Source organism: Nyctibius grandis, chromosome 23, assembly GCF_013368605.1.
Source record: "Nyctibius grandis isolate bNycGra1 chromosome 23, bNycGra1.pri, whole genome shotgun sequence".
Lineage (NCBI taxonomy): Eukaryota > Metazoa > Chordata > Aves > Nyctibiiformes > Nyctibiidae > Nyctibius > Nyctibius grandis.
Window position 1 is genome coordinate 333,997 of NC_090680.1, and position 24,748 is coordinate 358,744.

The 24,748-nt window shown below is 61.2% G+C and overlaps 3 protein-coding genes across 8 annotated transcripts; all 3 read right to left on the reverse strand.

Moving 5' to 3' along the window:
* Positions 1–1,391: 1,391 nt before the first annotated feature.
* Positions 1,392–11,313, reverse strand: DHX34 (DExH-box helicase 34). 2 transcript variants are annotated; one of them, XM_068417557.1, is made up of 18 exons: positions 11,291–11,313; positions 9,468–10,190; positions 7,692–8,003; positions 7,314–7,583; positions 7,010–7,112; positions 6,079–6,296; positions 5,700–5,874; positions 5,400–5,593; positions 5,126–5,227; positions 4,760–4,996; positions 4,511–4,678; positions 4,307–4,418; positions 4,041–4,147; positions 3,696–3,953; positions 3,388–3,564; positions 3,181–3,304; positions 2,690–2,963; positions 1,392–2,320 (listed from the first exon to the last, which is right to left on the reverse strand). In XM_068417557.1, exons 2-17 carry the CDS (start codon positions 10,164–10,166, stop codon positions 2,830–2,832), a joined length of 3,390 nt encoding a protein of 1,129 aa, XP_068273658.1. In that variant the 5' UTR covers positions 10,167–10,190; positions 11,291–11,313; the 3' UTR covers positions 1,392–2,320; positions 2,690–2,829. The 2 variants fall into 2 exon arrangements, with proteins under 2 accessions (XP_068273658.1, XP_068273657.1); XM_068417556.1 differs by having other exon boundaries at positions 4,511–4,996.
* A 627-nt stretch (positions 11,314–11,940) lies between these two features.
* Positions 11,941–13,664, reverse strand: C5AR1 (complement C5a receptor 1). The gene has a single exon (XM_068417563.1). The coding sequence runs from the start codon at positions 13,452–13,454 to the stop codon at positions 12,405–12,407; it is 1,050 nt and encodes a 349-aa protein (XP_068273664.1). The 5' UTR covers positions 13,455–13,664; the 3' UTR covers positions 11,941–12,404.
* Positions 13,665–15,441: 1,777 nt separating this feature from the next.
* On the reverse strand, positions 15,442–20,015 carry CCDC9 (coiled-coil domain containing 9). Of its 5 annotated transcripts, none has more exons than XM_068417560.1 (13): positions 19,934–20,015; positions 19,611–19,715; positions 19,242–19,373; positions 18,861–19,118; positions 18,529–18,612; positions 18,267–18,443; positions 17,964–18,151; positions 17,720–17,890; positions 17,561–17,627; positions 17,002–17,437; positions 16,688–16,835; positions 16,503–16,576; positions 15,442–15,888 (listed from the first exon to the last, which is right to left on the reverse strand). In XM_068417560.1, the coding sequence occupies exons 1-13, from the start codon at positions 19,934–19,936 to the stop codon at positions 15,809–15,811; spliced, it is 1,923 nt and encodes a 640-aa protein (XP_068273661.1). In that variant the 5' UTR covers positions 19,937–20,015; the 3' UTR covers positions 15,442–15,808. The 5 variants fall into 5 exon arrangements, with proteins under 5 accessions (XP_068273661.1, XP_068273663.1, XP_068273659.1 ...); XM_068417562.1 differs by having other exon boundaries at positions 17,269–17,437; positions 18,255–18,443; XM_068417558.1 differs by having other exon boundaries at positions 18,255–18,443.
* Between the last annotated feature and the right edge of the window lie 4,733 nt (positions 20,016–24,748).

Genomic DNA, 24,748 nt, shown 5'->3' on the forward strand with positions numbered 1-24,748 from the left:
CGAGCAACAGCCAGGTTGTTCTCAACCCACTCCAAGAGCTCTTCGTCTGTGTCTTGCTCTTATGGGCCAAGACAAGGTGAAGAGCAACATCTCCAGCAGCTTTTTGTGTTTAAAAACAAAAAAATAAGTCTTCTGCTTTTTAAACAACTTCTTAAACTCAAGTTCAAAGCTCAGGTTTTAAGGCCACTCTGTGACACGGCCAAACCATTTGCCACCTTCGCAAGAGAGGACACATTGCTGATGGTCAACCTGGTGGTCACCATGACCTCTGGAGGAGGTTGCCCCATCAACTGGGTCATTAATGATGGTGATGACCAGGATCAGACTCAGGATTGACCCCTCTGAGGTCACACCAGCATCCAGCTTGTGGCTTTAGACCCTCGAGGAGCAAACCCAGAGCACGAGCATGGTCCGATTTGATCCCAAACATCCCAGGGTTACCGTGGGGGTGGAAATCTGGCTGACTTCATTAAAAATCCAGCATTTTTCTCACCTAAGACTTAAATTTGTGGCTTTCATTAGTCAAGTAAATTAATTCCACTTCTTTACGATCGTGGTGGCCTTATTTAATTTTCTGTTATGTAAACAACTTGGCTTTAAGCTTGGTTTAAAAGCCACAAGGCTTTGCCGTTGCATTAAAGGCAAGAGTGATATTGTGTTTTCTTTCAGGAGCGGTGGTCAACAGCCAGAGCGGGTTGATGCTTTGTGATCCCTAATGACTCTTGCCGAGGGCTGTTGGGTTCTTCTTAGGGCAGGAATATGAAATTTGATGAATTGAAACCTGAGGAGTGGGTCCAGGCTGGTTGTGGGTGGCATTTAGTAGGGCCAAGGTGGCCCAGAGTGAAGCTAAAGTTCCCTGTGGCACAGGAACCAGGGACCAAAAGCATCCTGGAAAGCAAAGCCCAGCTTTTGGGGGGAAAAATTGAATTTTTCAGAGCATCTCGGGCATGTGGAACCAGACCGATGCGGACATTTGGCTTCCAGAAACATCAGCTGGGCTTTAATTCACCTTCCATCGCCCAACCGAACAGGGAGGGCAAAAAATTGGGGGTTCCTGGAGCCGAAAACAGCCAAGCCAAACCCATCCGAGGCCTGTTGCCATGGCAGGAGCATCTCCCTCGCTGCCATAGCAACAGGGACTCGTTAAGAGCATCATCCCCCCAGCAAACCGCCACTAAATTGGGGGAGACGGTGTCAGGTTCCGGATTAAGCTTGTATCTGCCTTATCAGTAAATCTAGAAATTAAATGCAGTCAGTCCCGAGAGGGACCCGCCTGGTAAATCACCCCGTATGCTCTACCTGCCTGCAGGCAAAGCACCCCCAAATCCTGACCAAAACTAAAAGAGATTCGTGATCCTTGAGTCCGGACAAAGCACAACTGAGGCACGGCATCAATAAACACAACCTTGACTTTATTAAGTCCAACGATGAAACAACTGAGTAAACAAGGAAGAGAGAGAGAGAGAGAGAGAGAAGTAAAAGGAATTAATTAATTAATTAATTTCAGCAAATGTGACCCCACCAGCTGGGAATTACCTGCTCCCGAGTGGTAATTAATTGCAGATAAACCCAATTGAGAAGGGGGAGGACAAACAGCGAGTCACGCTGGGACGAAAGAAGGGGAAAAAAAGCAAGAGAAGCAATTTAAAAAAGAAAAAAAAGGGGCCGAGGGAGCGCTCAGCATCCTTCCCCTTTCCTTTTCCCCTCCGCCACCTCTTTTAGGGCCAGCAACACGCACCGAGCCCGGGCGATCGTTAATTCCTTATGGAAAACCGTGGGGCTTAAAAAATTTAAAATCCCAGGAAACTTTGCTCTTGGAGCAACTTCTTACCCCAAAGCGCCACAAGGCCGGTTAAACCAGGCTTATTTTTTATTGTTATTATTATTATTTTCTTTGCCTGGTGAATAAAAGGCGACATGCCACAGAACTAAAAACACCGTCGCAACGCTTTAATTAGAAGGGGCCCCACTAATATAACCCTGCTCGAGCCTAATGCAGCGCACAGGCTGATAATTAATGCATTTTAAACGAGTTTAGACAGCTGATAAGTCCCCGTCGCCGCAGCATTCGCCTCCACGGGGTGCGTGCGGGTGCAAGCCGCTCCGGATTTGCTTTTTTCCGGGTGTTTTCAGCCCAAAAAAAATAAAAGCACTGGAGCCAACGCCGATTTGTAAGGCAACGTCTCTGAGATTACATTAAGGTGGCAGCTTCCAGCCGCGTTGGGGGCAAGCGTCCTCCCAAGGATGCTCAGGTCACTCGTATCAGGGGGTCTTGGGGCGTGTTTTTTGAGTTTTAGCGGTGGTGCTTTTCCCAAGGGATCTAGCAAGGAGAGACATGAAGCAGGGGTGACGCCGGTATAGGAGTGCCACACGCTGGCCGCGCTACGCCAGGCAGGAGACCTCCCTGTCACCCCATAAACATCTTTTATCCTGCAGCCCCCCCAACCCAGCTGCATCTGGGGGGTGTAGACAACGAACCGGGCACCCGCATGGGTAGGAGAACCCCGACCTCCAGCCACACACTCTGGCCAGTGCTGACTTTCTCCAAAAATCTATTTATTTATATGTTTTTTTACAAAAATAACAAACTGGAATGTGGTTGCCCCCACCCAAGGACGACTGACAGCGTCAGCGATGAGCTGAGTGGCCTCAAAATCCCAAATCCCTTTTGGGATCCAGCCAGACTCACCCAGAAATGGAGGTGGCAGCGCAGGGGGGCTCCCCCCCATTACGGGGGTCTCCTGATCCTCCCAAGGGATGAGGGAGCACCCCGGCATCACGGTCTCCGCCACCAACCGGTAGGAGCATCCCGGAGATCCCCTTCCCGGGTCACTGGTGCTGTTTCTTGTGCCGAAGGATCTCCGTGGGGGTGAAGGTGAAATCCTGCTGGCAAACGTCGCAGTGGTAGGAGCGGTGGAGGGCGGAGGTTTTGGATGAGCTTTCGGATGCTTCTGCCGGGGGGGCTGCGGGGCAAAACGCAGCGAAAAACAGGGATCAGAAGGAAACCAAAGCCACGCAAGACCCTTTTCTTTCCCCCACCCCCTAAAACGTGCCCCTTGGTGGCATCTCAAGGGGTCCTCCTAAAAGCAGAGATGACACCTGGGCTCCCCCCCAGGGAAAATCCAGGCTGGTTCTCCTTGTCACAGCCCCCAGGGTGGGGGGGGACAACACACAACTCACCCTCAGAGGGTCGGCAAGCGTTTTCGTGGCACATGCGTTCCAGGGGGGTGAAGGGCATGTGGAGATCGCAGTGGGGACACGTCCAGAAGCTCCGCAGACAGTCGCTGTAGAGGTCCGTGTCCATCTGCGAGATACAAAGGGGATGCTCAGACTGCCCCCGGGGGGGTGACAGGCAGAGCAGGCAGGGAGGGAGAGGGGTGTACTCACATCCAGGCAGTTGTAGGTGAGGAATTTGGTCACTCTGTGGCCACCTTTCACCTCATCGGGCTTCATCTCCATCCCCTGGAAGAGCCCCGGGAGCGGGGGAGCAGCAGCCACGGTTTGGGGTCCGACGTAGAGGTTCTGTTTTTCCAGCCCGGTGAGTTGGCGCAGGCGATACGGCACCTGCAAGAGGACGCGGGGATGTCGGGGGGGCCACAGCAGCTCCCCTTTATCTTCCTTTCTCAGCTTTCAATCCCACACGAGGCGCCGGAGGTGGATTAAAACCACCCGCGCCGCGGTCACGGCCACGTCACCTCCGTCCGCAGGAACTCCAGGAGCCCCCGGGTGAGCGCGGATACGTCCCGGGAGCTCGGCCGGCGACCCGACTCCTCTCCTCGACCTTCCAGCAGCTGATGGAGGAGTTTTTCCCAGGTGGAACGAAGCTGCAGAGCCGCAGAGAGCAGGCGTAGGGCAGAGTCCGCATCGGGGACGGTGATCTCCAGCCATCCATCAGCTACCAGCCGGGCACAGTCCGCGCTGGTGTCCAGCGAACGGGAGAAGAGCAGGAGAGTCTGGAGAAGAAAAAACGCAACCAGTTTGGGGTGATGAAGGGCTACCAGAGGGCTTGGAGAGGAAGAGGAGGAGAGTGAAGAGCTCACTTGTAAGGCTGGTACCCGGACACAGTTCACCAAGTAGGGTTTGTTGGTCTCCAGCAGCGAGACAAAGGCGAGGAGCTGGTGGTGACGGCTCAGCCCCTCCGTGGGCTCTGCGGGGGCAATAAGGGGCGTCTCCTCTGGACCCCAAACCTCTCCTCATCCCCAGCGCCCAGGATTTGCCAAACCCCAAGGCCGGCAGAGCTTTTATCTGGCGTGGAAAAAGCCAGGGAGAAGCAGAGCCAACTCCTCCAGGACTGGGGTCATCCCACCTTTGGTCCCACTGCGCTCTGATCCCTCCTTGGTGTGGAGCAGCTCCGGGCTGGTAGCGAAGACGCAGGTGGGATGAAGCACGACCCCCTGCTTGTTTTTGGTGTGGAAAATCTACAAGAAGAGCAAAACGGATGTTGAGGGAGAGCGAGGGGTTGTCGGGGACCCCCTGAGGTGGGGGACGGGGCAGGGGGAGGCCCATGGACCTGATCAGAGTCCTTGCGGCCGCAGTTGAGCGGGTCGGGCACAGCCAGCTGCGGGTAAAGGCCCCTGCACAGCACCAGCTTGAGCAGGGTGAGCTGCGAGGAGGAGAGGGCTGAGCTGGATACGGCCTGGAGCTCCTCCACGTTGTGACGGAGCTTGAACTTGACATCCTGCAGAGACAGAGAAGGTGTCAGGGGCTCGGATGGCCGGATCCTGCCTCCCCCAGGAGAGGAGACGGACACGAGGGTCACCTGGATATCGATGCTGTGCGCCCCCTTTCCACGGGTGCCACCATCCTCTTCCTCGCCGGAGGACGCGTCCGCTCCGTCCTGCAGCCGCAGCACCTTGCGCTTCCGACCGTCTGTCTCCGCGTGGGAACGCCAGAGCCGGTGCAGCTCACGGCGTTCCCGGTGCCGGCTCTGCCGGCTGTAGCTGTCGCTGGGCTGGTTGGAGGCTTCTTCCAGCAGCTGGTGGTCTCGCAGAAGCTCCTGGGATGGGGGCAGAGATGGTTGCTGAGCCCGTGGCCGGGAGATGGGCAGGTTGGGGGCGCACGGGAAAATTCAGCTCTCCGCCGCACCAGCGAACCCCTTCCCGAGGCCGGATCCTGCCCCCCTCACCTGAAACTGCCGCCGCGTGTTGGCGGCCTCGTAAAGCCGATGTTCCTCCAAGCCTCGTCGCCGGCACCATTTCCGAGAGCTGCCGCTCCGCTCTGATTTCACCTGCTCCGGGACAGCACTGCTCAACCCCCCGGCAGGGATGGGTTGTCCCTCCCGCCGCTCCCTGCACCCCCAACATCAGCCCCCAACAGCCTCAAGCACGCCTCACCCCAAACCAGAGTCTCCCCAAACCCCAAATGTGTCTTATCTCCCCCCTTTTAGGCAGGAATCTCACCTGGACCCACTCACTGAAGACATTGAGCAGCGTCAGGGGGTCGCCATGGGGGCTCTCGAGGGGCCGTCGGGCCGTGACGCAGTCGGGATTGGGGCGAGCGGGTCGCAGGAAAGGGGATTGCACACTCAGCGCGGCCGTCACGGTCAGGGTGGGCTCAGTCAGTCCGAACAGAGCGCCCAGGACCAGCATCTTGCCTGTGTGGTGAGGGCAGAGCAGGCAGTGAAGGCAAGGGGAGACCCTCCTCCTCCTCCTCCTCACACCATCACCTCTGCTTCGAGGGGGGTACCCCAAATTCCTCACCAACCACCACGTCCACCGGCAGCTGGGCCAAGAGGTTCCCAATGGGCGTCAAGTCCTCGGCATCATCCAGGGCTCCCTGGTCCTTCAGGTACCGCATGGCCGTCTCCAGGCTGGACAAGGGAGGAGGCTCCAGGAAGGGGAAGGTCCGGGGGTCTCCCAGCCCCATGCTCTTTAACTGAAAGAGAGAAGCACACGTACAACGAGCCCAGTGACATCGAGAGGAGCCCGGAGGTTTACAAAGCCCCCCAAAAGCCACCAAACCCCGACGCTCGAGCCGCAGCGTGGTCTCATGCTTGGCTGGTTGGGTTTCCCCTCTGAGATCTCCCCAAATCACCCCTGAGGAAAACTCAAAGCGAGCAGAGGGATCCCCAGATTTTACCTGGAGCACCAGAGCATCGAGTGCTACTCGCTGGATCTCCGGCACGGGGTAAGGGGAAAAGGCGTCGTAGTCGGATTCGGCGTAGAGTCGGTAACAAACGCCGGGGCCGGTCCTGCCAGCACGTCCTTTCCGCTGCTCAGCGCTTGCCCGGCTGATCCAAAACTCCTGCAGCCGCTGAAGTTTGCCCTGAGGGTCGTAGCTCATCTCCTTCACCTTCCCTGGAGGGAGCAGGAGGGAAGGAGAAGCTCAGGGTAAGGCAGGAGGGAAGGCAAAGCTCAGGGCAGGGCAGGAGGGAAGGATGAGCTCAGGAGAAGCTCAGGGCAGGGCACGAGGGAAGGAGAAGCTCAGAAGCAGCTCAGGGCAGGGCGTGAGGGAAGGAGAAGCTCAGGGCAGGGCACGAGGGAAGGAGAAGCTCAGAGTAGAGCAGGAGGGGAGGAGAAGCTCAGGAGAAGCTCAGGGCAGGGCACGAGGGAAGGAGAAGCTCAGGAGAAGCTCAGGGCAGGGCACGAGGGAAGGAGAAGCTCAGGAGAAGCTCAGGGCAGGGCACGAGGGAAGGAGAAGCTCAGGGCAGGGCACAAGGGAAGAAGCTCAGGAGAAGCTCAAGAGAAGCTCAGGGTAGGGCAGGATAGAAGAAGCTCAGGGCACGGCAGGAGGGAAGGAGTAGCTCAGGAGCAGCTCAGGGTAGAGCAGGAGGGGAGGAGAAGCTCAGGAGAAGCTCAGGGTAGAGCAGGAGGGAAGGAGAAGCTCAGGAGAAGCTCAGGGTAGAGAAGGAGGGGAGGAGAAGCTCAGGAGAAGCTCAGGGCATGGCAGGAGGGAGGGAGGAGCTCAGGGCAGGAGGGAAGGAGAAGCTCAGGAGAAGCTCAGGCAGGGCAGGAGGGAGGGAGAACCTTTCCCACCCAGCGGAGAGGGGCGTGGGAGGGTGGATTCTTACCGGAATCCAGGACGAAGCGCACGCCGTCGATCGTCACCGAGGTCTCGGCGATGTTGGTGGAGAGGATGCACTTACGGACGCCGGGAGGGGGAATGTCAAACACCTGAAGAAGGAGAAACAACGGTTCAATGTCAGCACGGCTGTCCCCAGAGCAGGGAGAAGGTAAATACAGGTGGCACCCATCGGTTGCACCCCAAAAGCACCCACAACCAGGGCGCAGCCGGGCTGAGCTCTGGGATTCTTCGCTGTTCGAGGCCAGGGTGCCGAATCCCACCCCGATTCTCAGGGTCAGACCTTCACCCACCTTATCCTGCTCCGCGACAGAGAGGGTGCTGTGCAAGGGGAGCACGATCCAGCGCTGGGTGCACGCGGCGTAGGCCTGCGCCGCTTCCAGCACCGCCCCGATCTCAGCCACCCCGCTCAGAAACACCAGCAGGTCCCCGCGTTCCTCCGGCGGGTACTTGTGATCGATGGCTTGTAACACCCGCAGGTACGGGAGGGGATCCAGGCGCTCCGATTTCCCCGACTTCCCGACCGTGGGTGCTTCTTCCTTAGGGATGGGTTGGTAAATAACCTGCAGGAGCAAAGACAAGGAGGATGGTGCCTCCAGGGAGACATGGCGAGAGCTTCACGCCCGCCCCGTGATGGGATTCATCCCCAAAAAATCACCCTCCGTCCTCACCGAGATGGGGAAGATCCTTCCCGGCACCTGCAGCACCGGGGCACCTCCAAAATACGTTGAGAAAAGGCGGATATTGATAGTCGCCGACATCAACACCAGTTTAAGGTCGGGCCGAGCGGGAAGGAGCCGCCGCAGGACCCCCAGGAGGAAATCGCTGTGGAGATGCCGCTCGTGAACCTCGTCGGCGATGAGGACGTGGTAACCGGGCAGCATCGGCTCCCGCTGTACCTGCCGCAGGAGCAGCCCCTCCGTCAGGAAAACGATCTTGGTGGCAGGCGAGCGGGTGCTCTCGAAGCGGATTTGGTAGCCCACCTGGGGCAGGAAGATGACAGAAGAAGAGCAGAATTAAATAAAATCAAATAAAATAGAAAACTTCAGTTGTAAATGTCCACAACAATCACCTAGTCCAACTGCCTGACCACCTCACGGCATCACAGAAGGGTTTGGGTTAGGAGAGACCTTAAAGCCCATCCAGTTCCAACCCCCCTGCCACTGGGGACACCTTCCACCAGAGCAGGTTGCTCCCAGCCCCATCCAACCTGGCCTTGAACACTGCCAGGGAGGGGGCAGCCACAGCTTCTCTGGGCAACCTGGGCCAGGGTCTCACCACCCTCACAGCAAAGAATGTCCTCCTAATATCTGATCTACCTCCCCTCTTTCAGTTTAAAACCGTTCCCCCTCGTCCTGTCACTCCATGCCCTTGTAAAAAGCCCCTCTCCTGCTTTCCTGTAGCCCCTTCAGGCATTGGAAGGTGCTAGAAGGTCTCCCTGGAGCCTTCTCTTCTCCAGGCTGAACAGCCCCAGCTCTCCCAGCCTGTCTCCAGAGCAGAGGGGCTCCAGCCCTCTGAGCATCTCCGTGGCCTCCTCTGGACTCGCTCCAACAGCTCCGTGTCCTCCTTCTGTTGGGGGCCCCAGAGCTGGACGCAGCACTGCAGGGGGGGTCTCAGGAGAGCGGAGCAGAGGGGCAGAATCCCCTCCCTCGCCCTGCTGGCCACGCTGCTGGGGATGCAGCCCAGGATACCATTGGCTTTCTGGGCTGCCAGCGCACGTTGCCGGCTCATGGTGAGCTTCTCCTCAACTACCACCCCCAAGTCCTCCTCAACCATCACCCCCAAGTCCTTCTCCTCAGGGCTGCTCTCAATCCATTCTCCACCCAGCCTGGATTTGTGCTTGGGATCACCCCAACCCACATGCAGGACCTTGCACTTGGCCTCATTTAACTTCATGCGGTTCGCACAGGCCCAGCTCTCAAGCCTGTCAAGGTCCCTCTAGATGGCATCAAGGACCCTCTCGATGGCAAAGGGACCTTGATGGTGCTCAGGCCCAGTCAACATGGGTTTATGAAAGGCAGGTCCTGCTTGATGAACCCAATCTCCTTCCAGAACAAGGTGACCCGCTTACTGGGTGAGGGAAAGGCCGTGGACGGTGTCTACCTGGACTTTAGCAGTGCCTTTGACACCGTTTCCCACAGCATTCTCCTGGAGAAACTGGCTGCTCACAGCTTGGACAGGTGGACGCTCCCAGTTTGGTATCATCGACCGATTTGCATTGATAAAAATATCAATTTTTTATTTTATATTGATATTTTCTTTTTTTTTTAACAGATTGACCCTAAATTTGACCCTAAATTCAGTGCCGGCAACTGTCCGCCAGCCAGATGTAGCCCAGTTCACTACAACCCTTTCCTTCACCCAGTAGCACCCAGTAACAGGGTAGGAAGAAACCAGTAGCACTCATCTGCTCCCAGTTACCCCTAAATCAGCGTTTGCCATCTCACCTGGTTCCCATACTGGTTCAGACTCTCGAAACCGACCCGTCTGGCCAACGAAACGCAAGCGATACGGCGAGGTTGGGTACAAGCCACATGGCTATAACCGGCTGCCAACAAGTATTGAGGCACCTGGGTGGATTTACCGCAGCCGGTATCGCCGGCGATCACCACCACTTGGTTTTGAGCCACGGCGCGGAGGAGCCGGTCCCGGTACTGGGAGATGGGAAGAGCCGCTCGTTCCCGTTGGAGTTTGGCGAGTTTGGCGAAGCTTTGTTTTTGGGTGAAATCCAGGTAGTGTAAAAGAGCGGCGCGGAACTCGGCGAGGCGTTCCCGGGGCACGCCGGCATCTCCACGTCGGCCTCGAATCGTTCCCTCCACGTCGGCGCTCAGCACCGAGAGGTTGATGCGGTACCGGGGGTCGTACCGCTGAGGTAAATCGAGGCGGTGGGTGGCGGCGGGGGGCTCTGCCTGGGCACGGGGGCTGGGGGGTGGCTCGTGGTCGGTTCTCTGGCTCTGGAAACGCTGGAGCCGCTCGAAGAAAGCCCAAAAATCACGGGCGTCCTCGGAGCCGGCTCTGATATAATCCTGCTCGCGGAAGTAGAGCTCTTCCAGCCGGCGCCGCGTGACGGGGCAATCCCAGTCCCACCAGGAAAGCGAAAGGTCCCGCTCTCGCCGCCGGGATCGGTTCTCCTTCTCCGGCTCCATCTCCACGGTTCCGGAGCCGGGGACCTGTGCCGGGACGGCAGCTGGTGTGAGGTGGGGGGGGCCCTGTGCCCAGCCTCAGCCCCTCTTGGGGGTCTGGGGGTGTTGGGGGAGCAGGATGTGACCCTGCTTGGCCCTGGCCGCATCCCTGGCTGTCACCCCACTACCACCGGAGCCTCCTCCTTGCCCCCAGCACCCCCACAGGTTCCGGGACCCCCCCATACCTCAGCCCAATCCCCTGGGACCCCCACACACCCCTGTCCAGCCCCCTGGGACCCCCCATAACCTGGCCCAGCCCCCTGGGACGCTCATGCCCCTGGCCCAGCCCCTTGGGACCTTCGGGCACCTCATGTCAGCCCCCTGGAACCCCTGTGCACCCCAGCCCAGCCCCACGGGACCTTCCCACAACCCACCCAGCCCCTGGGACCACCAGGTACCGCAGCCCAGCCCTGGAAACCCCCACACCCTGACACAGCCCCCTGGGACCCCTGTGCACCCCATCCCAGCCCCCTGGGACCCCCCACATCCCATCCCAGCCCCCTGGGACCCCTGTGCACCCCATCCCAGCCCCCTGGGATCCCCCACACACCCCAAGCCAGCCCCCTGGGACCCCCATGCACCCTCTCCCAGCCCTCTGGGACCCCCATGCACCCCACTCCAGCCCCCTGGAACCCCACAGACCCCATCCCAGTCCCATGGGACCCCCCCAAACCCTGTCCCAGCCCTCAAGAACCTCATGCCAGGCCCGGCTCCCCATGGGCCCCCACCCCACACACCAGGCCCGGCTCCCCAGGGACCAACGCCCCAGGCCCGGCTCCCTAGGGGACCCCCCCCGCCTCCACCAGGCCCGGCTCCCCAGGGACGCCCCCCACACACACCACGCCCCGCTCCCCACCGCCTCAGGCCTCTCCAGACCCCAATTCCCCCCCCGGCCCACCAGGCCCACCAGGCCCCCCTCCGGCCCCGCACCCACCGCCCGGGCTCCTCCCCGGCCCCGCACCCACCGCCCGGGCCGCCCCCGGCCCCGCACCCACCGCCTGGGCTCCTCCCCGGCCCCGCACCCACCGCCCGGGCCTCCCCCCCGGCCCCGCACCCACCGCCCGGGCCGCCCCCGGCCCCGCACTCACCGGACCAGGCCCCGCCGCCGGGACGCTCCACGCGTGGCCGACAGGGGGCGCGCGAGAGCTGCCGCGTGGGGAAGGGGCGGGGCAAGGGGCGGGGCGACCCCGGAGCTGCCCGACGGGGCGGGCGAGGGCTGCGGGCACCGCAGTCGCCCCATCCCCAGCTGTCCCCAACCGCCCCCATGGTCCCAAACTGTCCCCAACCATCCCTGCTGTCCCCCTTGTCCCCAACCGTCCCCACTGTCCCCACCAACCCAAACCATCTCCATGGTGCCCAACTGTCCCCAACCACCTCCACGGTGGCCCACTGTCCACATCATCCCCGACCTGTTGTGCCCAAGTGTCCCCAACCATCCCTGCCCCACCTGCCCCCCCAGGCTGGGCATCACCTGGGTGCTAAAAATCAGACCAACCTCGGCCATCATCACCCTCCACTAGCTCGCAGCCCCACGAGGTGAAGCAAGACCAAGTTGACCACCCACCACAAGGACTTCCCAGGGCGGTTGGCAACAACAACGTTCTGCGGCACTTCTTCTTATCGTCACCCAAATCTGCCACGACAGCAAAAAATCTTGCCCAATAAACCACCAAAAAGGAGAACCAAGAGACCGAAGCCTTGCTCAAGGCTTGACAGAGCTTCAATATTTATTGGCAACGGTGGACACGGCTACGGTGAAGCCAGGGGGATGGTGCCTTCATCAATGGGGCAGATGAGTTTTTGGGATGATGGAGGGGGGTTTAGGCTGGAGGTGGACTCACCCCCATCTTGGGTGGTGATGTGGGGTGGGGAGGGGCTTACAGGGCAGCCGAGAGTGGGGAGGAACTGGAAACTGGGTCCATGCTTGGGTTGGAGAAGCAGGAGAACGTGGTATTGTATGCAAGGACAAAGTCCTCTCCCCACTGGCATGCCACCGAGGAAGCCAGATGGAGGTCCCCAGGAGTAGATGGGCACGCAACTTCCCCAGTCTGCGACTACATGGGGCAACTGCTGGGGAAAGGGGGTGATGGAGGCATCTTCTTCTCTCTACAGGGCCCAGCGGGACCTCCAGGAGAGGAGGGGAAGGTGGTGGCCTCAAGCAACACAAGCGACGTTCCAGCCTCGGAACCACCTCGCTCCTGGTCACACCATAGTGCTGACGCTGTGGTCATCCATGGTGGACTTGGTCTTCATCCTGCTGTCCCCCATGGTGCTGGTGGGGTCATCGCTCAGCACGCCCCGCAACACGGCTCTCCAGGAACGCTGGAACTTGTCCTTGAAGTCCTGGCCCATGACGACGTAGATGATGGGGTTGATGCAGCTGTTGATGTAGGCGATGCCGGCCACGATGGGGTCAGCTTCCAGGGCGCCCTTGAACAAGCTGCTGTGAGGAGGGGTGGAGGCCAGGATCAACCCCACCACGTGGTAGGGCAGCCAGCACACGAAGAAGCTGATGATGACCACCAAGATGAGCTTGATGGCTTTCTGGGAGCGGGCAAAGCCCTTGCTGTGGACACGAGCCAGGAGCAGGCTGTAGCAAGCCGTGATCACCACGAAGGGCACCAAGAAGCCACAGACGAAGCGCGTGACGGCCGTGACAAGCTCAGTGAGGTGCTGATGGCGCCCCACGGCCGTGTAGTCCAGGACACAGGTGGTCTTCTCAGAGAAGATGTCGGAACGGGTGGTGCGGAAGATGAAGGAGGGAAGGGTGAGGAGCCCAGCCAGGAACCAGGCAGCCGCGCAAGCCCCCCGGACCAGCCCCAGCGTCCGGTGGTTCTGGCACCACACCGGTCGCGTCACCAGGGCGCAACGGTCAGCGCTGATGGCCATCAGGAGGAGAACGCTGGCAAACATGTTGAGGATGGTGAGGGAGGGCAGCAGCTTGCAAGCGAAGCGACCCAACGGCCAGTGGTGGTCACGGGCCAGCGGCAGGGCCAGGAAGGGCAGGGCCAGGCAGCAGAGGAGGTCGGCCATGGAGAGGTTGAGGAACCAGACGCCATTCACCGTGCGCCGCAGCTCGAAGCCAGTCACCCAGATGACGGCCCCGTTGCCCAAGACGCCCAGGAGGAAGATGAGAGCGTAGAGCGCCAGGACGGCGCGATAGCTGTGAGGGACTTCATAGCCATCGAGATCATATATGGAATAGTCATCCCAGCCGGAGTAATTGAAGGTATAATTGGCCATGGAGTCCATTCTCCACCAGCTCCCAACCTAGAAACCACGCTCTGTTAGACCATCATAGAATGGTTTGGGTTGAGGGGACTTTGAAAGATCATCTAGGCCACCCCTCTCTGCCATGGGCAGCGACGTCTTCCACTAGATTAGGTCCCTCAAAGCCCCATCCATAGCATCACACAACGATTTGGGTTGATGGGACCTTCCAAGATGATCTAGGCCACCCCCTCTACCATGGGCAGGGTCATCTTTCACCAGATCAGGTTCCTCAAAGCCTCATCCATCACACCACATCACACCATCGTTTGGGTTGAAGGGACCTTCAAAGATCATCCAGTTCACCCCCCCGCCTTGGGCAAGGACGTCTTCCACTAGATCAGGTCCCTCAAAGCCTTGTCCAACCTGACCCTGAAGATGAGGCATCCACAACTCCTCTGCACAGACTGTTCCGGCATCTCACCACCCTCATCTTAAAACATGTCTTCCTGATGTCCACCATCATCGCCATCAGCTCTCCCTCCATCCAACAGGCCTCTTCCCTCATGAAAAAGAGGCAGCACCTCCAAAACCAGCCTGGTAGAGATGTTCCTCAAGAACATCTGGTGCAAGCACCCCAAACCACTCGGCTTCATGGTCCCCCCTGGCCCCGGTCACTGAGGAAATCAGCATTTCCCCACTTCCTCGCCCAGCTGCCCTCAGCTGCGTGGCGCAAGAAGTTGGATGAGGAAACGCCGGGGGAGCTGCAGCTCCAGCAGCTTCTCTGGTATCTACCATGGGAGACGATTTTGGTTTGGGTCTCAAGCCCCGGGGGAAAAAAAGCAACCTCTTGGTGCCCAAAGCATCATCAGGATCAAGAAGGGAGGAAAAAAAACCCTGAAGGAGGAGGAAACACAAGGAAGGTCTGGGATCCCCCACTGGCCACCTGAAGGAGCAGGAGAAGAAGTGGCAAGGACGAGCTACGGTGCCTCCAACCATCACCCAACGCCTAAAGAGGAGCCACAACAATCCCGCCACACGCCCTCGGCGGGGAAAATCCACCGCATGAGCAGGATGGAGACCACCCACAGCCCGGCTGTCCCCCCCCGGCGCTGGATTGGGGGATTTTAAAGGTGAAGGGAGAGAGTCCAGCCCGTGGCGCGCCTCCCCAGCCGCTCACCTGGCTCCTCGCCGGCTGCAGCCGCGCTCCCGGGGACGAGCGGGTGGCACCGGGCTTTTATACGGCGCTGAACAGGAAGCAACGGCGGCGAGGAGGGGGAAAGACATCATCGGGGGAGGCAAAAAAAACAAGTAGAAGAAGGAGCTGGGGGGGCTGGGAAGGGGAACGGGGCCGGGAAAGCTTCGTCTCCAGGTCTGAGAGGGGAGGTGGCAGCCGGTGACCCCGTTGCAGCAGAGCCAACGAGGGGGAGCCGGTGGCAGCGAGCAGAGCGGGAAAACGGAGTGTCAACCCCAAAACGGTGATTTTTTTGAGGGGTGTCGGACTCGTTTCAGCTCAAAAATGACATGGGGGACAACCCGGAGCATCCTTCACCCTTCCCCATCCCACCAGGTCTTGTGGGGATCCCCCGGACCGGGGGACGTCACCAGACACCACCGCGGAGCCAGGCACCTTCTGTTCTCCCAGCAGGGACCTGCTGCACCCTGAGTGTCCCCACGGGTCCCCGGGGACAGCACAAGGTCCCACAGGGGACTAGGGGACAGCATGAGGACCCCAGAGGGGATTGGGAAGAGCCCTCCTGCTCTTACACTCCTCATTTCACCCCAAAACCTTCTCCAGAGCCCCTACGCTCCTCATTTCACCCCCAAAAATACAGGAACCCCCCAAAAGGTAACAGGCGCAGGCAGCTTCATGGCCCCTTCCTGCACCTCCAGTGTCTGCCAGGCAGCCCCTCGCTGGTGCCGGTACCGGGACTCCCCCCTCCCCCCCCAACACCACCTTTCCAGCCTTGAGAGGAGAGGGGGACCCCCAGCAACAAGGGGGGGCACCCCTGCGAGCAAGGACCAAGCATGAAAATATTTTGGAGGTTTATTTTATAATGAGATGGTGGGATGAGGCAGCCCGAGGTGAGGGGTCAGGCCCACCCCTCCTGCCCAGCTCCAGGGCACGGGAGGGGCAGAAGGGGACCCGAAAAATTTCTTGCCAGGAACTGGGGGTGCACGGCTGGAGCCCCCAAACCCTTTTAGGACCCTCAGCATCACCACCAGCGCTGGCATCCTCTGCTCCTAAACGCCCCGACACCGGGCTCAACCCGCCTCCCCCGTGGGCGCAGGAGGGGTTCGGGGACCCCCCCCAAAAAAGGGCCAAACCCCCAAGTAGGTGCAGGCAGGTGATTTCCATGGCCCCCACCCTTCTCCTCGCCTCCCCCCGGGTTATTCTAGAAAGCCGTAGCTGTCACGGGGGGAGCGACCCGGGTGACAAAGGGACCGCTCGAGGACATCGGGGTGCTTGGCCGGCCTGTCGAAGGAGAGAGAGAGAAGGAGGCAGCGTGAAGGCAGCTGCCTGCCCCCCAGCCATAGCAATGGGGGGGTCCAGTCCCTGCCTGCACCCTCCTGCCAGCCCCAGCGCCGGGGGTGTGGGGCAGCGGAGCCCCACTGCGGGGTGCTACAGGGGTGGGTGCGGGGCCTCATTCTGCCCCAGGCAGCAGCGGGGAGCAGGGGGCCGGTGCTTTGCCCCCCCTTTCTCTGAATCCAGAGCGTTACCTCGGCTCCACGAGCTCCCCTGGGGACGTGGCTATGGGGAGACACCAGTCCCGGGGGTGTTTTGGGGAGGGAACCCCGAGTTTAATCCAGGACAGACAGACAGAGGGACGGACGTACAGACAAGCTCAGCACCCGCCACCCGTCGCCCTTCCCACCGCAGCAGCTTCGCAAAGAATCGAACCCCGAAGGTAGCGGGGAACAAAGAGCGACAGTTGCGAGGGGGGTTGCGGGTAGAGTCAGTGTGTGAGCGTGGGGGGGAACGACAGACAGACAGACGGGAGCCTGGAGTGTGGGGGGTGGCAGCCCCTCGTTAGCGGCGACCCCTCGTTAGCGGGCAGCTGGCGGAGGCGAGTGCTTACGGAAACGCACCCGCTCGAAACCGGTGATCTGCACCGTGCCGGGGGTCGCCTCGGCGGGCGGCTGGCGAGGAAACGCCGCAGCTGCTGGAGGGGGGGCAAGAAACGACGAGTAAATTGGGGTCTGAAACCCCCCCGCGCCGCAGGACCCCACCCCGGGACGTGTCCCCCCTCCCCACATTCCCCTCGCCACCTTGCGTCCCCTCCTCCGCCGGGCTCCCCGTCGCCTCCTCATGTTTCTCTGAAACTTCTTGCTCCTCACTCAGCTTCGGTTCGTCCCCTCGGGGGGGGGTCCCGGGGCTCTGCACCCCCCGGGGGGGCACAGCGAACTCCACGGGGCTCAGCCCTGGGAGGGGGAAGAGACAGTCATGCCCCTGCTTGGTCCCTTCCCTTGTCCTGCTGCTCTGGCTACGTGTCCCCCCCCAAATCCCAGGGGTTCAGCCCAGGTTTGGTGCCCCCCCCCAGAGGTAATTTGGGTAGAGCCCCCCCCAGCCCCGCCCCCAAAACTTTACCTGGACTCTCTCCAGAAGCCCCTCGTGACTTGGGGACAGTGGGACCTGAAAGGGGACTGTCCCCCAGGCTGCTGCGGGGAGAGGCCAGGTCCATCTCCTCGCCCCAGTCCGAGACGGGCTGGTGGCCTCCCACGGGGGAGAAGGGGCTCAGGGGGGTACCAGCCCCCCCCTCGTCTGGGGTGGGTGTCACGGCGGTGGGGGACACGCGTAGTTTGGGAACCGCAGCCTGCCCGGCTCTGGGGGGATGCTGCGCTTTGGGGGACGCACTGCGGGGTGCTTCGTCCTCGCTCGACGACCCTGGGCTGGTGCCTTCTTCTTCCTCCTCCTCCTCTTCCTCCTCCTCTTCCTCATTGACATCCTCCCACTGATCCTCATCCTCCTCGGGGCTCAGGGAATGGGGGGGCTGCGGGAGGGCCCCGCCTGGTGCTTCCTCCGCCTGTGGGGATGGGGTCGGGGGGTGTCAGAGGGGTCGGGGGGTGTCAGAGGGGTCGGGGGGTGTCAGAGGGGCAGCCGACCACCCACCGCTTCCCTCCCCGCAGGCTCTGCCCCGGTGTTTTACCTTCCGGCTCCCGGCTTCCCCGCTCGATGGCGGCAGCTCCTTCTGCTCCCACCGGTCATCGTGCATGCTGGAAGGGAAAAGCAGCGGCTCGGAGACCAAAATCCGCAGAAAAACAGGGCTCAGAGAGGAGCCCCCTGAGAAATCCTCAACCCCACCGACCTGTAGGGCTTGGTCCCGGCGCCCCGGCCGCGTCCTCGGCCCTTTCTCCTCCACTGGGTGCGATGCGGGCTGAGGAATTCCCCGAAAGTGGGAGCTTTGGGAGGATGGCGCTTGGTTTCCTCCCAGCCGGTCGCTTCCGAGCCGGGCACCACCACGTAGCCCTCCTTGAACCTAAAAAAAAAAAGGGAAGGGGTGACACCGGGGCCACCGCAACCCCCCTCACATCACCCCCTTCGGTACGTACATGCTGTCCGATTTCTCGGCGTCCCACTCCCGCCGCCACTGCCCCGTGGGTTTGCGCTGCCGCGCCAGCCGCTCCTGATCGATTTCATCCCGTTCCTTCTTCCAGCGGATGTACTCGGCTCGTTCCCGACCCGTCATGGACAGCGTCATGTCCAGGGGCCCCTTGCTTTTCGGGCCAGAACGGCGGCCCTGCGGCGAGACAGGGCTCCAGCTCTGTCCCACCTACTCAACTCCCACCCGATGTGCGTCCTGGCACCCCAAAAAACAAGGGAAAAAGGGTCAGGGAACCCACCGAGGTACGTACAGGACCCTGACAGGTCTTCTCACGCTCCATCCCGGCCTTGACCTTGTCGAAATCGGCTCCCCCCCAGTTTCGGACGTGCCGTCGGCTCCCCTCTTTGCGATCGACGTCCTGGAAGGGGCCGCTGCGGCACGGGTCATCCAAGAAGTTCCGCACCGGGTTCTTCTCGTGAAGCCCATCCTGAGTCGGTGGTGGCATGGGGTTGGGGAAGGGGGACACTCGTGACAGATTACCCTCCCCCCGATCTCCCTTTCCCCCTCCTCACCCGCTGATTCCTCTCGTACTCCGCGATTTTCTCCATCTCCTCGTTCATCTTTTCGATGTTTTGCCGCCGCCGCTCTTCCCACTCCTGCCAAGGAGAAACCAGCTGCCTCGGAGGGCAGGCAGCACCTCCAAACTAGCCAGTAACCCCCCCCGACCTGCACCCCTGGGGTGTGGGGTGAACCCATTCGGTCCCCAAAACATGCACAAGGCCCCCAAAACCACCCACCTGACCCCCCAAAACCCCACTCACAGGGCCCCCCGACCACTCCCCCCAGTCCCCAAGAACACCCACCTGGCCCCCAAAAACACCCCCAAGACCCCCAAAAAACCCACCTTGGACTTTCGGTCAGCACCAGCATCACCCCCCAGCACCGAACCAGCCGCCCCTCGGCCCCGTGAGCGCCTTCCCCGGTTGCTGCGCTCCCCTGGGCTCACGGCATCACCCCCGTCCCAAAACGGCTCGGTTGGGTGCTCCCCCCGTGGGGCACGGCCAGCGGGACGCGGGCCAGGGCGCCCCGAGGAGCGGGGAGCGGCGCCGTGGGCGAGTTTTGGGGGGCCCGATGGCTTCTTGTCCTTCACCATGCGTTTCTCCTGGTGGGGAGGAAACGGGGGGGTTCAGTGAGACTCACAGACCTCCCCCCTTGCTTGTCCTGAACGCCACGGATGATCCCCTGAACCCCAACTCCCCCCTCTCACGCCAGGGGAGAGCATGACCTGGACAGTGACGGAGAGATCCTTGTCCACCCTTCTCCTCTCGGGTTCGGTGCCATCGGGGGGCCGTGCCCGGCGCAGAGACGTCACTGCGATTCCTTCCCTCTCCGCTTTCTTCCGATCTTCTTCGACCTCCTGCCGCCGGAATACGGGCGTGAGAGGGGACAAACCCCCCCATCGTGTCCCCCCACAAAGTCAGGGGAGGTGAAGGCCAGGACACCCCCCTCACACCCCCCTGTGACCCCAAATGACATTACCCCCCCCCAGCCCGGCGTTAACCCGCTGTAGATGGGGCATTAGGGGCTGTCAGCGCCTGCCCGGCCTCCACGCAGGCAGAGGGGGGGCGAAGGGGCGAGCACCCCCCCCACACACCTGATAACGCTTGATAAGGGCCTCGTTCTTCTTGCGCAGCGCCTCGATGCGCTTGTCCAGCTCCACCTCCTTGTCCTCCTTCGATCGCAGGTCCAGAGCGGCCGACTGAGGGGAAGGGGAGAGAGGAGACGGAGGACAGGCCCCGCCAAAGCCCCAGCCCGGCCCCCGGCAAGGCCCACACCGACACCGGAGCACCAGACCAGCCCCCCAGAGCCCCACACCAGCCCCCGCCAAGGCCCAACCGGGTCCCTGGAGCTCCAGCCGCCCCCCCCCGGAGCTCCAGCCCGGCGCCCCGGAGCGGAGCCCCCCGGGCCGGGCCTCACCATGGCGACGGCGGCGGCGGGACCTGGCCCAGCCGCACACGGAGCCTCGGGCAACCGGCGGACTCGCCCCCCCCCGCGCGTCAGAGCCACTTCCGCTTCCGCCGCGGGCATCGGCGGGGGCTTAAAAGGGCGATGACAGAGACAGGGGTGGGGCTCACTGTGGAGCTGTTCAGCCACTCGCGTGGCTGTCCCCATGTCCCCTCCCTGACGTCTGTCCTCCTGCCTCCCGATCAGCCTCGGGGACTGTCCCCAGGCTGCCCCCTGCGTCCCCCCCGTGTCTCCATATCCCCGTGTCCCTGTGTCCCCAGGTGTCCCCATTTATCCCCCCCGTGTCCGCATGTTCCTGTGTCCCCATGTGTCCCCCCCCGTGTTCCCCTGTCACTGTATGTGTCACCCCCGTGTCTCCATGTGTCCCCATGTGTCCCCCCATGTCCCTGTGTCCCTGTTGTCCCCATGTCCCCATTTCCTGGCACCCCAATGTCCCCTTTCCTCCGTGTCCCCTTTCCCCCATGTCCCCCTGTCCGTGTGCCCTCAAATCACAGAATCACAGAATGTCGGGGATTGGAAGGGACCTCGAAAGACCATCCAGTCCAATCCCCTGCCGGAGCAGGATTACCCAGACCATATCACACAGGAACGCGTGAGAAGTTCTCCAGAGAAGGAGACTCCACCACCTCTCTGGGCAGCCTGTGCCAGTGTTCGGTTACCCTCACCGTAAAGAAGTTTTTCCTCATATTTATGTGGAACCTCCTGTGTTCCAGCTTGCACCCATTGCCCCTTGTCCTGTCAAGGGATGTCACTGAGAAGAGCCTGGCTCCATCCTCATGACACTTGCCCTTTACATATTTATAAACATGAATGAGGTCACCCCTCAGTCTCCTCTTCTCCAAGCTAAAGAGACCCAGCTCCCTCAGCCTCTCCTCAGAAGGGAGATGTTCCACTCCCTTAATCATCTCCGTGGCTCTGCGCTGGACTCTCTCTAGCAGTTCCCTGTCCTTCTTGAACTGAGGGGCCCAGAACTGGACACAATACTCCAGATGCGGCCTCACCAGGGCAGAGTAGAGGGGGAGGAGAACCTCTCTTGACCTGCTAACCACACCCCTTCTAATACACCCCAGGATGCCACTGGCCTTCTTGGCCACAAGGGCACACTGCTGGCTCATGGTCATCCTGCTGTCCACTAGGACCCCCAGGTCCCTTTCCCCTACGCTGCTCTCCAACAGCTCTGTCCCCAACTTGTACTGGTACATGGGGTTGTTCTTGCCCAGATGCAGGACTCTACACTTGCCCTTGTTATATTTCATTAAATTTCTCCCCGCCCAACTCTCCAGCCTGTCCAGGTCTCTCTGAATGGCTGCGCAGCCTTCCGCTGTGTCAGCCACTCCTCCCAGTTTGGTGTCACCAGCGAACTTGCTGACAGCGCACTCTAATCCCTCATCCAAGTCATTAATGAATATATTGAATAGAACTGGTCCCAGTACCGACCCTTGCGGGACTCCGCTAGACACAGGCCTCCAGCTGGGCTCTGTCCCATGGCCCCAATGTCCCCGTGTCCCCCACTGTCCCCCCGTCCCCGTGTCCCCCTGTCCCGTGTCCCCCCGTGTCCCCCGTGGCTCCTCCCGGCCCCGCCCCCCGCCTGTCTCCATGGCAGCTGCGGCACTGGCCGCGGCGGCGCGCGCTGATTGGCTGGGCTGGGGCTGGCGCGCGGCGCCGGGGGCGGGGCCAGAGGGGGGGGGGGGCGGCTGGGCGCTGGGCTGGGACCGACAGCGGGGCCCGTAGCCAGGGCCTATAGGGGCACCTATAGTGGGGCCTATAGGGGTGCCTATAGGGGTACCGATAGCGGGGCCTGTAGCCAGTACCTATAGTGGTACCTATAAGGGTACTGATAGCAGGGCCCATAGCCAGGCCTATAGGGGTACCTACAGGGGTACCTATAGCCAGGCCTATAGGGGTACCTATAGCGGGGCCCATAGCCAGGGCCTTTAGCTGGTACCTATAGCGGGGCCTACAGGGATACCTACAGGTATACCTATAGCAGGGCCTAGAGTGGGGCCTATAGCCAGTACCTATAGTGGTACCTATAGGGGTACCTATAGCGGGGCCTATACAGTACCTATAGGGGTACATGTAGCAGGGCCTACAGGGGTACCTATAGCAGGGCCTATAGGGTTATCTATAGCAGGGCCTGTAGGCAGTACCTATAGGGGTACCTATAGCTGGGCCTATAGGGGTATCTATAGTGGGGCCAGTGGCCGGTATCTATAGCCGGTGCCTATAGGGGTACCTATAGCCGCCCCTATGGATGTACCTATAGCCGGGACCACCAGCCCGAACTTCCCCGGGGCGGGGCGGGGGTGACGTCACGGGGGGCGTGGCCCCAGCGCGAGCCGGTGCCGGTGCCGCGATCGCAGCGTTCGCCCCGACAACGGTTCGTGCGGCTGCGGTGAGTGTGATGGGGGGGGGCGTCCACGCGGGACACGCACACGCGGGGGGGGGGAGACACACACACACCCCGTGGGGGGTGGTGGGGGGGGTCCCCCCCCGTGGGCAGGGGGAGGAGGGGGGCAATGGGGGAGGGGGGCAAGGCGGGGGGCTCCTCTGCTCCTAAACGCGCCGACAGGGAGAGACCAGTCCCGGGGGTGTTTTGGGGAGGGAACCCCGAGTTTAATCCAGGACAAACAGACGGAGGGACGGACGTACAGACAAGCTCAGCACCCGCCACCCGTCGCCTTTCCCACCGCAGAAGCTTCGCGTGAAAGAAACGACGAGTAAACTGGGGACTGAACCGCCCCGAAACCCCGCAGCTGCTGGAGGGGGTGACAGAAACAACGAGTAAGTTGGGGTCTGAACCCCCCGCGCTGCAGGACCCCCACCCCGCGTGAACCGCAGCCTGACCGGCTCGGGGGGGACACTGCGGGGTGCTTCATCCTCGCTCGAGGCCCTGGGCTGGTGCCTTCTTCTTCTTCCTCCTCCTCCACCTCATCCACCACCTCCTCCTCCTTCTCTTCCTCCTCCTCCTCTTCCTCTTCTCCTCCTCGCTGACACCCTGCCACTGATCCTCATCCTCCTCGGGGCTCAGGGAATGGGGGGGCTGCGGGAGGGCCCAGCTCGGTGCTTCCTCCTCCTGCGGGGATGGGGTCTGTGTTGTAGAAATTTACACATAAATTGTTACAGAAGTTCTCATTAATTAAGCAGGTAAGAATCAATAGAGATGAAAACGAACTAAGAATAGAAAAATAAATATAAGTCAATCTGATAAACACAGGTGGGCTTTCACAATCCATGGATATTGTTCTCAGAGCTCCTTGTGTAACCCTGACCTATGACTGAACAAATCATCAGTCAAAGCTTAATGAGTGGGAGCTTTGGGAGGATGGCGCTTGGTTTCCTCCCAGCCAGTCGCTTCCGAGCCGGGCACCACCACGTAGCCCTCCTTGAACCTAAAAAAAAAGGGAAGGGGTGACACCGGGGCCACCGCAGCCCCCCTCACATCACCCCCTTCGGTACGTACATGCTGTCCGATTTCTCGGCGTCCCACTCCCGCCGCCACTGCCCCGTGGGTTTGCGCTGCCGCGCCAGCCGCTCCTGATCGATTTCATCCCGTTCCTTCTTCCAGCGGATGTACTCGGCTCGTTCCCGACCCGTCATGGACAGCGTCATGTCCAGGGGCCCCTTGCTTTTCGGGCCAGAACGGCGGCCCTGCGGCGAGACAGGGCTCCAGCTCTGTCCCACCTACTCAGCTCCCACCCGATGTGCGTCCTGGCACCCCAAAAAACAAGGGAAAAAGGGTCAGGGAACCCACCGAGGTACGTACAGGACCCTGACAGGTCTTCTCACGCTCCATCCCGGCCTTGACCTTGTCGAAATCAGCTCCCCCCCAGTTTCGGACCTCCCCCCCTTGCTTGTCCTGAACGCCACGGATGATCCCCTGAACCCCAACTCCCCCCCTCTCACGCCAGGGGAGAGCATGACCTGGACAGTGACGGAGAGATCCTTGTCCACCCTTCTCCTCTCGGGTTCGGTGCCATCGGGGGGCCGTGCCCGGCGCAGAGACGTCACTGCGATTCCTTCCCTCTCCGCTGTCAGCGCCTGCCCGGCCTCCATGCAGGCAGAGGGGGGGCGAAGGGGCGAGCACGGTGCCCCCCACACACCTGATAACGCTTGAGAAGGGCCTCAATCTTGCGCAGCGCCTGGATGCGCTTGTGCAGCTCCACCTCCTCGTCCTCCTTCGGGAGAAGAAGGGGAGAGAGGGGTGAGCGGGAGGACGGGCCCCCCCAGAGCCCCACACGGGCCCCCCCAGAGCCCCACACCGGCCCCCAGCAAGGCCCACACAGACCCCGGAGCCCCAGCCCAGCCCGGCCGGGCCGCCCTCACCCACCTCCAGCCTGGCCCCCCAGCAACGCCTGGCCGCCCCAACCGGGTCCCCGACAAGGCCCATCCGCCGCCCCGGAGGCAGAGGAACCCGCATCCTCCTGGGCTGATAGGACAAACCAGTTACCTGTTTCCTTCGGGCGGCTCAGAGAGCGGACGGGTTTGCCACGACCGGGTTTGCCACGACCGGGTTTGCCACGACCGGGTTTGCCCGCACGGTTTGGTTTCTAGCCCTCACGTCCTGAACCGATCTGTATTCTTCTGCGTGAGGCTTTCAGCTGGCAGTACCGGAGCGTTGGGTTCTGACCGGCGCTCTCCTCCTAACCCCACACTTACAAATCGGGCTGGTAGTGGTTCTAGTCCTTCTCTTGCTTCTTGCTTAATCGGGTACCGCTTTCACCTCACCGGCCCGGGCTCTGGTTTCGACTGGGCGGTTACCGGCTC